Source organism: Dermacentor variabilis, chromosome 1 (assembly GCF_050947875.1).
Source record: "Dermacentor variabilis isolate Ectoservices chromosome 1, ASM5094787v1, whole genome shotgun sequence".
Classification (NCBI taxonomy): domain Eukaryota; kingdom Metazoa; phylum Arthropoda; class Arachnida; order Ixodida; family Ixodidae; genus Dermacentor; species Dermacentor variabilis.
This window is the reverse complement of record NC_134568.1, coordinates 190,464,020-190,480,827: the sequence shown is the minus strand read 5'-3', so window position 1 is coordinate 190,480,827 and position 16,808 is coordinate 190,464,020. Positions and strand designations below refer to the sequence as shown.

At 42.6% G+C, this 16,808-nt stretch overlaps 1 protein-coding gene across 3 annotated transcripts in view; it reads right to left on the bottom strand.

Moving 5' to 3' along the window:
* Positions 1-3,078: 3,078 nt before the first annotated feature.
* The window catches only part of LOC142590122 (endosome-associated-trafficking regulator 1-like), a 67,253-nt gene continuing 53,523 nt past the window's right edge, over positions 3,079-16,808 (bottom strand). For all 3 annotated transcript variants that reach the window (XM_075701992.1, XM_075702001.1, XM_075702005.1), the window contains 3 exons: positions 11,993-12,102; positions 7,718-7,845; positions 3,079-4,552 (listed from right to left, as the gene is read on the bottom strand). In XM_075701992.1, coding sequence (XP_075558107.1) covers positions 7,761-7,845; positions 11,993-12,102 — 195 coding nt within the window. In that variant the 3' untranslated portion in view covers positions 3,079-4,552; positions 7,718-7,760. The remainder of the gene's footprint in view (positions 4,553-7,717; positions 7,846-11,992; positions 12,103-16,808) is intronic.

The following is a 16,808-nucleotide window of genomic DNA, read 5'->3' as shown; positions in this document are numbered from 1 at the left end:
ACACAGTCGTGAAGTCGGCCATTTAGCAGAGTTGGTTGTTTGAATCCGCCTTCAAGGACGTTGCAGTCACACATGCCAGCCAAGTGAGGCATGCACTCACAAATAATATTTCAGAGCGCAGCTCTTAGGTGGCTGTTCCTGTAGTGAGTGTCAATGTCGTGCCTCGGCATCATCCTCGTAACTGAGCGAACGAGCACAGCGAAGGATGAAAGAGCGAATGCGGAGTGCAGGTGAAAGACGATAGCGAAGTGAGCATGAGGAGGAAAGCAGAGAAGGGTAGGGCAAAAGTGCGAGAAGAAAAGTGTAGTGCCGTGTAGAACAGGCTTTGCGGCGATGATGGCTATGAGATGGTGCCAGAGTAGCACATGTTGTCTGTTCAACGATGATGCCATTGATAGCATAAATGGAAACAAAGCGCTGCATGAGCGGAGGTCTGTTTGTGGTGGCTGCTGTGAATCACGCCCGCGCGTAACACCTGTGCTGCCTCTCGTGATCTCCTTATTATCCAGGCTGTCGCGCCACACTTCGCCCCTTTTGCAACATGCTGCACAAGACAAATCGTCCATGCCAGCCAATATATCGCAAAATAAAAACACGTATAAGCTGTGCTCAAATTTCACATTAGGGAGTATTGTAATCGTTGGTGGATTTCATTTTTCGTATTTTGCACCTCAACATTAAAATGCAGAAAAAATAAGAAAAATGTATTGGATCTGAACCCAGCGAACATGACATCTTCAATGCGTAGTACAATTTGGCATTCTAACTTGTGCCACTGGACCTGTAGTTATTAATTTTGCTAACTTAAGATAATTTGTTAATTATGAATAACGAAAAAATCTGTGTTTACAGAAAATTAGTTACAGAATGCCACTGGTACCGTCCTAATATTTTAAAGCGTTTTTTTTTAATGGCTTGGCCCATTTTAGCTACGACACCCTGTATGCAGCAGTACATACCTTTATCACCACCACAAAACAACATAACAGCTAGGTGGTTAAGCACACATCAGCACTGGCACATGATTGAACTGTTCAGCTTGTGTACAAACACATTGAACATGAGGGAACAAAATGCTGCTACGACTCAGTTTCACAGATCCTCATTCTGTCCCACAGAAAAGAGCATGGTGTCCCATTAGGTGATCACATGGACTATTGTCAATATTGTTGATATATCCTTCCTACAATGCAAAGTGTCCACTGTACATTGAGTGAACAACCGGCATGGTCTGTAGGTGCATGGTTTCATTGGCATAGCACCTTTCCAGAGAGGAATCTCTGCAATGAATGAATAAAGCCTTTATTTTAAGGAAGGGGACGGCTCTAGGCCGCTGATGGGGATTAGGAGGGAAGGGAATGTGGGTACCCAGACTGTTGGCTGAAACACTTCTTCATCTCAGTCTGGGATCTTCCGCTTTATGCAGGCTCAGGTGCATGTTCAGTTCCGCCGCTCTCACATGGGCTGATCGACCCCCTCTACATTACTCGAAACAGGCCACTTTGTCTGCCATATGTCGCAATGGCTTTCTGTGTTTCAGGGTTAGTTTGTATTGTAATTCCTAGTGTTCTAATGTCTCCATGTAGTAGATGCTGAATGTTGGATCTCCCTTGTGAAAAAGCTGCACAGCTCCAAATGAGGTGTTGCAAGTCTGCTCTGCATGACTCCTGGCAATGTGTACATCGGGTGTAAGTCTTCGCAATCGTAGCTTGTCTGGGTTGGTGCCATTTCTCAAGTATGTGTGGTGTGTATGCAGCGTTGGCCATAACCTTATTCAAGAAAACCTCTTCCGTGCGGGTAAGCCCGCCCTTGTCGTCAAACAAATGTACTGGTGTAGCTTCTAATAATCTCAGTTTACTGTCAGCTTTTATTTTAGTACGAATGTAATGCATCAGTGCTCTGCTAGGAGAGCCTGCAGCCAATATCTTTAGGTATGGATTTTGGTCCACGGGGTTTGGCGAGGAAATGGAGTGTGGGGAGCTGTACGCGTAATCAAGCCCACCCGCTTGCGCGGCAGCTGCATGAGCGGCTGCGTTTCCCCCATCCGTGCCGGTGTGCCCCGGTGTCCATAGGATTTCAACATTTGTCCCATTGTCCTGTATTCTCTTTAGCTTTTTTCTGGTGTCGTTGGCCACCGCATCATCTGTCGTAGGCCCCGTTAATTCGGCCACTGCTTCGTACGAATCAGTAAGGATCCGATAATTATTTCGCGCACTCTGCTCTACAATGTCTCCCATGTCAATGGGAATGGTGTTGACCGCTCCCCATATAGCTAAGAGCTCAGCGTGCAAGGTTGCACCCCCAGGAAGCTGACATGTGTGATAGCCATTGTGTTGGGGTGCAGATGTGCTAACCCAGGCCATGCTTGCTATGTCGTTTGTGATTGCAGCGTCCGTGTAGATGTCAGTGGTGTGCTGCGGCGTGCTTAATCCCAATCTCTTTTCAAATATTTTTCTAGCTTCCGCGTTTCGTCTGGCGATAGGGCGTTGTTGCCTCCGTATGCCCAGTGGTGCTTCCCATGGTGGCGTTATGGTCGCTTCCGCGGGCTCTGGCTTCGCATGGACTTGTTTATCCCATGCCATGATCTGTTTTCCTTGGGTCGTGTTTTCCAACCGGGATCGCATTAGAATTCATGCTTCACTGATTATGTCCCGTATGGGTGGAATCGCTACGAGCTTGAGCAGGTCCTCGTTCCTCGTGTGCTTTGGTAGCCCAGTGATCGTACGGAGGGTGGCCCTGTGTAACTTTTCGATGTCGCCGAGGTCTCGTTCAGAGAATTCGTACAAGGGTGCCCCGTAAGGAATCCTTCCAACCGCGACCGCTTTTGCAAGCGTTTGGCACGCTTTCTGACGCGCTCCGCCATACTTGCTCGATATTCGTCTAACCATGTGCAACAGCGGTCTCCATTTTTGCTTTAGTGTGCGAATCCATAGCTGGGGGCTGTTGCAGCTAGCAATCTGTGCTCCAAGAATCCTAATTTGTCCATTGGCCGACGTAATATCGCTTTGGCCGATGTGTAAAGTGATCTGCTTGTTTACATTGCTTGCTTTCTTTCCGTCTACGCTGATCGATTCTGTCTTCTCTGGCGAGAGTTGCAGTCCGAGGTTATCTAAAGTGTTGCTAAGGCTCAGGATCGCTGCTTGCAGCTCAGTTTGCATGCTCTGTATGTCGGAATAATCCGCCGCTTCCGTCCATATTGTTATATCGTCGGCGTAAATAGTAAAACGGGCTGAAGTGTCTCGCTCAAGACTTTCTGCCACACGTGTCATGGCCAGATTGAATAGCATAGGTCCGAGGATGGAGCCGTGGGGCACTCCCCTATCCAAGTAATAGGTCTTCGTACTCCATCCCGGTGCCTTGCCATGGAGCTGGATTGGTCTGCTTTGGAGGAAGCTACGTATCCAATTGTATGTTCTTTGGCTAGGGTACCTGGTTGCCAGTTCCTGTAAGATGGCCTCTTGTTTCACGTTATCGAATGCTTTACGCATATCGACTGCAAGAATATTGTAATTGTAATATTGTAAAGTTTATATGTTTTGCTTCATTGCAAGTTAAATGCAGACAAGCACTCTCTATTTTGTCGATGGCTAAAGGCTGATCATAGTAATGTTTCTAAATATTGTGAGAAAAGAACTTTGCAGGAAAAACAAAGAAAAAGAATAGTACCAACTTTTTTTTATTTATTTATTTTCTGTTAATGAGGAAGGGGACTCTGAAAGCTTTAAAAATTAAAGCTTTCACATGTATTGCAGTACTTTCTAAAAAGTGCTTTTGATCAGCCAACAAAAATTTGCTGCACTCCTCCCCTCTGTACTATGATCAAGCTTCAATTATATATATATATATATATATATATTTTTTTTTTCTTTTTTCCCTCGGTCAAACAAAGCTACATTTGGAGTGACATATGTGTCACCTGAACAAAACTCTTTTCAGTTCACGACACACAAATCAAGCCACATGATCTTTACTACTGTACCTTCCTCCCCTCGTGACATCCATTTATAGTATAGTATGTTAACGAATTTCTATAGGGCCAGTCCTTGGTGTCAACCATTTCAATCTTCTCAGCCTACGTCCCCATTTTCTGGTAAGTTTGCACAGCTGTCCATGTCACCCCCTCCAACGCAATGAGGCATTGCCTCAGAGCAACAATGAGGCCAACAAAACATGATAGGAAGCCTACTGGTAAATCTGGACAACTTGATGTTTGCATCTCTCCAGATACTTCATACATGACAGCCACAAAATCGAAACACTATGTCACAGTGTCCCACCCAGTCTGACTGAGAGTTTAGGTCTGCATCCATGCTTTTGTCCCAGGATGAATAGCTAGACTTGATCACCCAACTGCAGGTTGTCCACTCCAGCCACATGGTCATAATTCTTGGCTGTTGCACTTTGACACACCAGATGTGTTCAGGCAAAAAATGTTGCGACCAAGCATGTGGGTGACTTAAGATTAAGTCTGCAACCAATTCTAGGGATTAGAGTCACTGAACTCTTCGAATGGCTGCCGAAAACCAAGTCAGCAGGAAGCCGCAGTTTGTGTCTGAAAGTAATGCAGTTCATACTGAGTTGCAGTAGGCACAAAACAGAGGTACAAAATGGGAAAAAAAGTATCCACTTATTCTTTACTTTCTGATGGTGGCGTTCAAATGCTCAATTAATTTATTGAACTACATACCAATACCATCAAAGTAAAGTAATAAAGTACCATCACCACATGTCTGCTGAATGCCCAGTATATTGTGCATTTCCTGGGAGAGCTCTGACTACTTCCATTGCTTGAGCAGCGTCATTCCATGCATTTCCATGCTGGTATCCTACTTCTGACACCATGCATAATGGGTTTTACTGAGGTCAGTCAATGGGACCAAACACCACTGATAATTGTGTAAATGTCAACCTCTTCATTCTTAGAAAAGTTTGGTGTAGAAAATATGGACACAAGAGGAACGAAAAGGACAACACAAATGCAGGCTAACAAAGGAAAGTCACACCATACCATAAAAGAAGAAGGATACGAAAAAAACATGCATGCATAGACGGCAGCGCCAACCCGTCAATCATGGACATGTGTGTGCATTCTTAACATGTATCGGGTCAGGCATGACAATTCTTCTTAGTGAAGGAAAATCAGATTGGTTTCAACATGAGCGACCACAATGAATAATGAGGCACACTTCTACCTTAAGACACACATCTTCATTCTTGTGACTGAATACGTCTACACTATACAAAAAGTGGGCATACATTCACATTCTCGACAGTGTACTGAAAGTTTATAGATAGCGTATTACCAGTGAACAATCACTTGTGCTCATTTGATCTCTAATTGAGGCAACAACCTGTCTGCCTTAGATAAAAGTGACAACAGCTACCAGTAATTTTATAAACTACTCTAATACAGCATTCTACAAACTTGTTATATGTCTTGTATGACAAGTGTCAGGTCATATTTTTTTTTCTTTGCACAGCACTGCATATCTTTCCTAGCCGTTCACCAGCAGTAAATACAACACTGATCCCCCCCCCCTCCATCAACTACCTACTTTCTTAAGCCTGCACGATAGAGGGTGAACTTAGGGTACACCCTTGACCCTATTCTTCTTACCCTCTGTGCTTTCTGCGACCTTGTATGAACTGAAAATGTTTTCACCTTTTTCAAGCATTCATACAAAGTGGCTGTGGCAACAATAGGGAAATCAGCTTCAAACAAACATGTGAATAATAAAGCTGATGTTCATCTTGTGCACAGATGACTTGCTGAGAGGAAACCTCAATCATGACATAGCTATTCCATATTTTAGAATACAGAATGCTTGAAGAAGTTCAGCAAAGGTTTGGATAATCTCGTACAGTAGCATAAGACACAGGATCATAGAAAAAAGCCGGTGTAATACCTAGAAACTAGAGAGAGAGCTCTGTGTAGGCAATACCTGAGTGAATCTTAACCCCCTACCTTCTTCATGAAATTTCGCATTCACATATGCAGTGACCTTGTCAAAATCATTACCAGAAATGCAAACCAAGAGAATGGTAACATAATGAAAGATCTTGAAACTGCAGTCACCCAAAGCACAGTTTAACTCCTAATCAGCCTCACCCAATTACAAGTCGCTAAGGAGAGGAGCAACTTTAGATCTGACACAGATTCCTGACTTTTGCAAAAACACTGTCTCCTCGCTCCACCAGCATAGACTTTAAATACATGAACAAGCTTTCTAGAGAACCCTCCGCAGTCATACCACATTTATCCGTAAAAATTCATTCATGAACTTGCTTATTAATACGGTCCTTGACACACTTTAACAACCAGTCACAAAGCAGAGAGTATTACAAACATTCAATGTCCATACCGAAAGCTATGCATCTGCCAGGATTCTGTTCCTTCAGAAACTGAACTGGTGCCTGTGAGCTGGGTATGTGGAATTGGCCAACAAAATTTAGTGAAAATGGAAAATTCTGCAAATAACCAGCTACAACATAATTCCAGATATATTTTTTGTAAACATCAGCATGAAAAGGAATTCCCTTTTTCTGCAATTTTTCTACCACCCCGCCAAACAAAATAAAAGAAGAACAGTTTCAAGTTGAAAGACTTGGCCTTCTTAACAGTGGATGCAATTTTGTCAAGCCTAAAGAAAACATGGTTCTGTTTTCACAATCTTGAAAGTACTTCTGAATTGCCACAGTGCTTTTTCTAAAAACCTGCTCTCTGGCACAATATATGACAAGAAAACGTTCCTTATCCAATATTACAGGTCTAAACTTCCTCACATAATAATTCACAAAATGCCAGACATGTTCCAAACCATCTAGATGGACACCAAAGATTCTGGTGCTGGCGATGAAGTCCAAAACACGTAGGAGATATTCTTAATCAGGAACAAACCCAATAAATGTGACATGGTAGGTTTAGCACATGTACAGGTTGCGCGTGAGGCTGAAAACAATAGTTGGGTCCTAGAGCTAGTGTTCTGCCATGCTAGTGATCCTGTCTCTATTTCTCACCGAGGTAGCACAGGTACTCACAGCACAATTTTGTCTCTTCCAAATATTTGAACAACAAAAGTTTTAAACAATAAAAGAGTATATGCCATCCTCTTTTGTACTTTATGTCTGTGTGGCTGTTTCTCTTTTGGTGGTTATTGATTCCAGATTTTTTTAATGAAGATCAACACCCAAAAGCGTTGACTAAAAAAAAAAAAAGCCCTGAAGTGGAAACAAATGGTCCTGCACATCATCTCAATCTGTAAATCATTCAGTACATTATCATGCCTGCTTGTTGCGAAAACTTCAATGTTGTTTCACGCATCCATTTTTTTTTTCTCTCTCTATTTTACAAGCTTTGCGACAAAACCAGAATTACTGGAGCCATCACAAAGCGAAGACAATGAAAAACAAAACCAAAAAGTACCCTCTAATTTACACAAGTTAGCTAGCTTCTGTGTGAAAGCAACAGAAATACAAAAAAATAAACCAAATGACAAGCTGTATACAATTTTCAGTTTTTTTACATGCTGTAACTGTTCCCCAAGTTAGGCAGATTTAAACACAACTGTTAATATGTTCATCAAGTCTCTCGTACCTTTGATTCTTTCCATAGGAAAGCTTTAACTTTTGAGCTCATGCACCTTTCAGCAGATCAAAGGCTAGTGCTCCTGTACATGATGAAGCTCTAAAAGTAAAGCCTCTGTTTAAATAACCATACCTGCATATATCCTCTGAAACTTGCTTTTAGCTTCAACCAATTATCAAGAGGCGTCTTCATGCACTTTGTTCCAACTCTCAACTATTTCAGAATAGAGTCGCAAATGCTTGACACCTTCCAGCAGGGACCTAGGCAGAGAGAGAAATGGTTAAAATAGTTGTAAAAAAAGTTATTCGACACCACCCTTCTTCATGAGTGGGTGTAATAACTCGTCACATTTTTACATTCAATTTTTACTGCTTAAGACAGGAATGTTAAGAATAGTATGACTATCGACAACAATAAAACAGAAGCAAGATCATAGCACAAGATTTACTTGTAAAATATAACAGCTAATATATTCAAAAAGGAAAATTCCTAATGTAATGGTTATGAGGCCAAAATTCAGAAGCCCAAGAAAAATAATAATTGGGCAAATTGGTTGATGTTCATCGTTGTAAATGCAGCACCATTTAACCCAACGACAAAAAGCACACAAGAAAGCTGTTCAATTGCAACTCACTCTTACTGGAAAGTATGCAGCATTACATAGCTTTACTATGGAAACTAGATGACTTAGCAAGGTGGCTGATTAGGCTAGTTGGCACTTTATCTCAGTAAGTGGACAGTACAAAAGACGGACAAGGTTGTTCTGCTCTCTTTTAAGTCTTTATCTGCCTTTCGTGTTGTTCGCTTACTAAGCCTAGATGACAACATTAGAAGCAGACAAAATTCACAATTAATTTCTTAGCAGACATAAGAACGACAACACATGGTGCTAGATCACACAAAAAATTTAACGAACAGGCGTGACTATGTGCCGGTGTTCCAGAATGCGCATAAAGGAACAAGGATCAAAGGATCAGTAACCTTTCTGGCCTACAGACATCGCTGAACAGCACTTCATATTGCATGCTCCTGTTTAACATGAAAGTGTTTTATGCCAGGGTCCACGATCAACTTCCTGTAGTGGATGTGATGTCGGCACGAACATGAGAGATATGATCTCTTGACAGAGAAGGCGTCGCCATCTAGGAGTGGTGAAGTGAAATACTGCATTATGACACTAACGTGTGCCAACAGCGAGCGCTTCGGTAGTCTCAGTGCTTTAGAGGCTCCAACTCGGTGTAGCCTGGTGTAGGCGGTGTAGGCCTTCTGCTGAGGTGAAGATGCAGTTTCCGCACATGGTTGGTCTTTTGCATCAGATTAGCTTGTAACGCCTAATCGCCTACGGAGTGCAGCTTCAACATGCATCAGCAGTGATTACATGCCGCCTATGCTTCGCTTGCGATGGCACCAACTAAGAAAACTGCTGTGCTAAGTGGCGCAGAAAGGCAACAACGTGGATGGGTGAATCTCGCTTTGGTCCGACGAGAGACAAGCCAGCATGAAGCAGAATGCCTTTGTGCATTCATGGCGCACACTGTGAACTCTGCCACTTGCATTCCTGAAGCTGAGCACGTCACAACTCAACTGACTGCCCAAGACACTACGGAGCCAGACCAAAACACTCGTACCTTCACGGAAGTGACTCGGCAGCAGGATGCTGTGAACCAAGTAAACCTCAAACATGCCAACCCGCAAATTGTGCACCTTTCGTTGCAGTGGACCGCAAGTTCACAAAGTTATTAACTAATAACCGTTTGGTTTCGCTTGTATGGTTTGCGAACACCTGTGGTTTATGGTGGATTTGGGCAGTGCTCTGGCACGTGTAATGCAGTGTCTCCGAGGGATGTTTCCCAGTCACAAGTCGTTCAACAATTTTCACTTGTGTAGCAATTGCCGAGGATCTCTGTGCAGTGGTAGGGTGCCGCTTATGGCTACCTGCAACTTAATTCTTCATGTACAATAAACAAGCAACAGCTTCGGTGAAGACACGTTTTACTTTCGTGTTCTGCCAATTCCTATGAAAGAGAGATCAACCATATTTTTTACATATGGGAGGCCAGTTTGAACTACCTGCTATGATGAAATGAGTATGGAAATAGTTTTATTCCGTCGTCTCACAGGCCTTGAGGCAATCCCCTCAATAAAAACATTTTCACTACTACTGCTAGCCACGTTTTCATAGCACTATATGATAAAGAGGTGGTGTTTCTAGACAGCTTGTAATCCTGGTTCCTTTGTACACTTAATGGGCCACCCATGCATTGTCAGTAGTTAGCCATCTGTTTTCTTGGAATCACAAAATATTATACTCCTTTGCCTGCTGTGTGCTTTCCAATAAAAATGAGTTACAAGCTAACATGTACCTGTCTCCTGTGATTCTTCTCATCCTACGCCACATAGACAAACCTTGTTATAACGAAGTTGCACCCAGCACAAGAATACTACCGTTTTATGCCATGTTTGTTATAAGCATGCATGCTCATATTATAAAAATATTGCAATCAGGTTGATGTGAAAGAAACGCTAACATACGTGATGCCTCTGTTGTGCCAGCGAAGGGTCTCCTGTTATTTTGATGCCCTATTGGCAGCTTACCATGCCGATATTTGGCAAGTGAACAATGCTAATTTACAAATGCAGTTTGCGCCTTCGTTAATATGCAATGGTGCCATAGGGGTGATCGCACAGGATTGGCAGATTATCTTGCTGGCTGCGAGCCAGCCAAGTCAAGCTGTTGGCCAAAATGTGCACACACATCCAGAATGTGCTCTTCAAATTGCACTTGCTGAGTATTTGACATTTTTGCTCCCAGAATACACACTTTTGAGCTGCCAAGTGAACAAGGCAGTAGGCGTATGCTGCCACCGGCACTACTACGAAAAGCACTGTTGGCGGCAGAAATGCCAAATCTGGAATGCCATGCTAGCAGACGATGCAATTGCTCACATTGTTTTTCATACTCATGCGCATTTAGGAGCTTCACAAACTGCAATTCGAACTGCAGGATTCTAAGTACATGTTTCTTTAAGACCAAGGATACATGTTCCAAGTGCATAATAGCAAGAAAAAAAACGTATCATGAATTTATTGTAGTTTATTTCACACGCAAAGCCCAACGCTTAGAGTCAAATTTTGTCACTGTAAGTGAGTAAAGTCATCTCCACCTGCCCTGTATTCGTGCATGGCAATGCAATCTGCCTATTAGTGAAAAACAAAGACCATTCTTACAATAACACAATGTCAAGGCACACACTGTGCGCATGCGTGGTTGCTCTCCTCGCCTCTCCTTCAAGAAACCATGTGCAGTTTGTTAAATCAAGGTGTTTAATGTCTTAGAATCGCAGAGTGGGTTATGAGGGATGCCGTAGTTGAAGACTCCAAATAAATTTATACCAACTGGGGTTTACTAACATGGACCGAATGCATGGAACGCGAGCATTTGTGCATTTTGTCCCCAAAGAAATGCAGCTGCTACCACTGGGATCAAACTCGCAACCTCATGCTCGAGCAGCAGCGCAGACATAGCCACTGGGCTACCACGGTGCGTCCTGTGCAGCTTGTCAGCTATGATAATTATTTGCTGCACATCTTTAGAGGGCCAGAGAATTTAAGCTCTTAGTCAATATACACTTGCGTTCAACCACTGTAAGTACAGCAGTTTTTCCTGCCTTTAAAAAAAGCAACATTTTTATTTCAAATCCGAGCTTAATTCTAATGAACTACCTTTTCACTGAAGGAGAAGACAAACTGCATTGATGAGAATGCAATGACTACAGTGACAATCTGTAGAATAATGTTTCTTTGCCTTGGATGGACAGACAATAGCAAAAAGAAAAACTTCTTTTCTACTGCAATTTTTGTAGTGAAATATGATTTGGTGTCTCTTAGGAGGAAAGCGCTGAATGGATCTTTATTCTTTACTGCTGTAGAAACGTCTGACTCGATTTATTGCAAAACTCTCAAGAATAGATTAAGAAATGTACATACTTGCTTTATTTATTAAAGAAGTAAACAGTAAATACACACAGCCGTGGTATCGAGCCTCGTGGGCGGAATGACTGCGCGATGGTGGCACCACATCAGCTGTCCAGTGCTAGTAACTGATATTGTCTCGAATCTTGCATTTTTGATTGCATTATAGCAGTAAAATGCTCATTCAGATAAAGTATAAAGCCCACAATTTTTTATTTATTTTGTTATATCCCTGTTTGTTGTAATGAGGTTCAATGGTATACTGTGCTGCATTCGCTGCAATGACTCGGCACATATAACATGCTACAGATAAAAACAAAAACTAAGTTTACAATAGAGAAAATGTGTACCTTCAGCAACAGAAAGGCACAGAAGGCAAAATCGCTTGATTAGCTTTTACACTTTATATTTATCATGAGACACCACTGGACTAACCTCAGAGAACCTTCTGCTGAGTCCGCAGCAGTCCGTAGTTTGCATGACAGGTCAGAGGTCATTTCTGACAAGTCTCGATTCTGCTGCATCTCCAAGTGCTTGCAGCGAGCCTAGAGTGATTAATTTTGTTTAGTGAATAGGAAAAACAAAAGTCTAAACTGGTGTGCGTGCGTGCGTGTGTTTACATGCGTGCACACGTCTATACACGTGAATGGCTTTCCAGTAACATATTGGAGTGTGTTCCATAAATTCAGACTTTTTGCAAGAACAAATGTTCACTGGCATTATTGGAAAATATATCATGCAAAACAATATAAGAAAATGAGAAACAGGTAGATACACATAAAATACCCATTCTTTGGAGCAAACTCTCATTTGCCTCATACTGGATTAACAACAGAAAATAGTTTTAGTAAAATATTTGCAACAAAATTATTTATTTATTGACCTACAGCTGATAATGCAGTTATTTGACATTAATATCAATAAAGCGACCGACTACATAGAAGCATACACTTGAGAAAATTAATGCGCAACACGAGTGCAACTGCCCTAGCATGAGCAAACAGATGCCATCTGCAGCAACAGTGACCCTGATTACAGTGCCGCTGTGGCAAAAAAAAAAATGCATTCGAGCCAGCTCAGAGTGGCCAGTTTTCACGCCTTAAACTTCTAGCCACCCTAGCTAAACTATACCTATAAAGAAATGAAACAGCCTTTTATAGTAGTTTCAGTCCTGATGGATGCATTAATTCATATTTCTTTAGCATGAATGCCTCTTCATCTTAATGTGGCGAGTTTCTGAGCAGCGATACACAATCCTATGAAAGTCACTAGGAATCCAATGGAAACACATTGTCATACAACACAGATCATACATTTACCCAAATAAAAAGAGAGAAAGAAAAAAAATACTTTGCTCAAGCAGTGGACTTTAATTTCAGTCAGCAGAAACCACAAGTATAGCTAACTGCCCCAATGTACAATACATTGAGCTATCATCCAAGCACATGCATTGTACGCAAGTGTGAAGGAGTTTTATTGTTCATGTAGTTCTGGAGCCAAGAGAGAACAGCTTTTGTAGAAACAGGTGGCATTGACAGCACTTTGTACACCCTCAAGTGGGGACTGCAACTGACAGAGTTTGTGTTGACATGAACAGGACTACAAAAGCCCTCTTGTGAGCATGCACCATGTTCCTGAAAACACACAGGGTTTATTCTAGCTGCTATTGTGGAAAAAGTTGAAGGCTTTCAAGAACTTCCAAGGCCCTGACAAAGCATATTTAAGAATTGAGGAAACATTATGTTTGACAGACTTAATATGGAACACTGTGTTCAATAATGAGCAATGAGCTAGCAGATATTTACACTGTTAATTTCTCCTCATGACACATCCCTGGCCTGCTGAATTAATTTCACTCTCCTCCTCCACTCCACTGCAATTGGATGGCGATTCCCAAGCCCTTGCCTCTACCATGCAATGAATGGCCAAAGCTCATGCTGCATTCTCCCAACCAACTCTCCTACTCTCCACTGGATGGCAGTGGCACAGCAGTATCTGCCAGAACTTTGGCAGCTCCTGTAAGTGCAGACATGCTGTCTGCTACTGCCAGGACTCACTCACTGTTGGCCATAGATGTCTATGCATCTATGGGATAAAACGTAACTGAATATAATTACAAAGTAATAGGGCAAGCCACTAAGCAGTCATCCTTACCTTTCCTTTATTTTCATTTTTGTGCATTGAAACCGTTTATGCCTCAACTTGTGATGATCCTCTTTACTGAAGGTAAAGGGGGTCGTTTCATGGACATAAGGTTTCAAGCTGAGAATTTTAACCACTACACCATGGCCATATGACACAAGCGAAGAGCTAATATTTTCACTGCTAAATCACCCCCCTACTTCTGAATATGGCTACAGAAAGCAAAATTAATAGTGCTGTTAAATTAATTTCATGTATACATGTGTGAAAAGAAGAGTACATAGTATAGTCGACTCATTACAACAGGCCCTGATAATCCGACAAAAAACGTCCATTTTATCCGAAGTCTGTAATATCCGAGACGCCTCACATCTACAACGTTCGTCGCGATGTCTAACAAATTTATTGCAAAGAGTCAATGGCGAATGCCGAAAGTAGAAAGAGAGAGAGAGAGAGAGAGAAAGTCACAGTTTCACCCAAAGGCGAAGCACCGATTGCGATAGCAAATTAAGCAAGATAAGCACGGCAGCAGCAGTGAGCGAATTGACCTTCATGCTGTCTCACTTCAACGCGAACTAAACGTCGAAATTACAGCACATACGAAGCTACTGGCACTGGGCGCACTTTGTTCACATCGCAGATCGCTTTCAAGATACGGCACCCGCGCTGTTAACAGCAGCCACGTCCATGCCTCGCATGTGAAAAACGGCGCGCTTCCACCCAGACTTTCCTCCCTCCCTCGCACGCAAGATATTGAGCCGTGATTGTCAGCTGACCCTCACAAGTCAGTTGCCAACCCGTGTCGACACCGCAAAAGTCCGTTTTATATGCCCAATTTTGACAAAGATTGTCTACTGATTTCATCCGCTGTAGCCGACAGTCCGTTGTAGCACAGTCCATTAAGAGCGAACTCCGTTGCATTAATTTAAACAGGTAGAACAAACTAAGGCTGAAATATAGTCCGTTATATCGGAAACTCTGTTGTACACGGGTCCGTTGTAACGAGAGTAGACTGTATATGATACAGCAATGAATCCTGCTTTGCTATAGAAAAGAATTGCATTAAATACAATGTAGGCTCCCAACATTACTCAGCGAATGAAAAAAAAAGTGAGTAGAAAGACTGAAAGAGTCTTCTGTACACTTGAAGTTGAAATGGGAGTCCATAAATGTAATTAAGGGTCAAGGGTACACATCTGCTGTTCACATTGGTTAATTTGTTAAGGGAGGAGGAGGGGATCAGAACTAACTTTTTTGTTTCTTGACAGAAAGGGCTGAAATCACACACACTGCACATTACAATAAAGAGACACATTTGAAATTTTATAAAGATATCTTCATTAGTTTTTGTTTTATAAGAATTTATAAGGTTTTTGCTTGTGGAAAGCCCGGCGCAGTAACGAAACATGATGGGAGCTGGGAATACTTTACGTTTGCCCGAATGTCTAATCTACACCAAGACAGTGTTCAATTTTTTTTTTAGTGTGCTAATAATTTTTTGCTCAATATAACATGCACATGACTGTGCTTCACTGCATGGAGCCATGTAGTTATTGTGAAATAATTAAATAATGGAAAGATAAAGAAACATTTCAAGACTGTCTTTAAGTACAGCACAGCTTATGGATCACAGCGAAACAAACTGGACCAAAATCGGTCCAGCCATTGTCGTGCTACGCTTTCCACAAGCAAGGTGATTGACAAAAAGAAAATGCAATTGAGAAAACTGGCTGCAAAGCTTTAAAAGCACTGCAAATTTATTAAAAAGCACCAGGGCTGTAATATTTTGAATCATTGTTGTCAGGCATCTTCTTACACCTTTGCCTCTTTGTTTGGTGGGCTTTGGATGCCTTCTTCAGGCGTTCTTTATCCTTTTCTTGAGCCCTCTGGACGGCAAGGGCACCAGGATGTACATCCAAGGTAGCACACATTTCCGAGTAAGCTCTTTGGCTCCCTAAATTATATTTCACGACTGCCTCGTTTACTGCTGTTTCTACTGCAAAACATGACGCATGCTCACTCTTTGACAATGTTGACCAGATAACAGCGCTCCAGCAAGTGGACTTCTGAAAGACGTTGATACAAAGGCAGCATGGCTTGGGCAACTCTGCTCATAAACTTGTGTTTGTGAGCAGGCTGTGCTTCTTTTTTCGCTCCTGCTGCTCTCTGTTCACACCAGCTGAGAGGGCCAGGGGGGCACAGCTCATGGTTGGGGTCACTGTCGGTAGATGTCACGTGATAATATGTGGCCATGACAGCATTCTGCATTGCAGCAGCATCGTTAGTGTTCTTGCTGAGAGCCAGGCCATAGTAGTTGGTGAGCTCCAGTGGTTCCTCTTTCTTGGCCTTGCTCACAATGGAGCGAAGGCCAGTGCCCATTCTTTTTTTCACATTGTTTATGCAGTCTTCTTTTGTGACTGCTACAAACCCATATGGATGCTCATCTCGCAACGCCTGGAAAACACGGCTGTCTCCATCAGAGACGACTGCAGTATATCACAAATCATTCTTGGCCAATGAATGGCCAAAAAGCTGCAATGCGGCCTCCACTTCCGTTTGCCCAGAGCCAACTTCAGTATTTTTTTGACACTGATGCTGCTGCCTCCACTGAAAGTATGTGGGGTCACTCTCTGCTGGGCCCAGGCTACACCCAAAGCAGAAGTTTGACAGAACAACTGTCCCGCACAAGCCCTGCGTGGAATTCTGTTACGCATCCAACCCCGATGTGGGAGCCATGACCGTGTGTGAGCCAAGTGCCATCATAAACAATGGTCACATTTTTAGTGAAGCCAACCTCCATCTCACTGTAAACCTTCTTCACAGCAGCTACAGCATCCATAAAGATGTTGTTGGCAGCCTCCTCTGCAGCAGGCTTGAACAGCCCCTTCAAGCGGCCCTGGAATGTTTTGCGGTGTAAACCACGATGAGACACATTCATTGTTGCCCAGAAATCGCAGAGCTGTCTGCCCTTTCCCTATTGCTTGAACAGCTTGCGTTGAGCGAATGTTCACATCAAACACCTTTGCACTTTCCTTCCTTTGAGAGGACCACTGGGACTCAATAGGGCCACAGGTAGTGCATGACAGCACCATTTTCACTGCCAGACTGA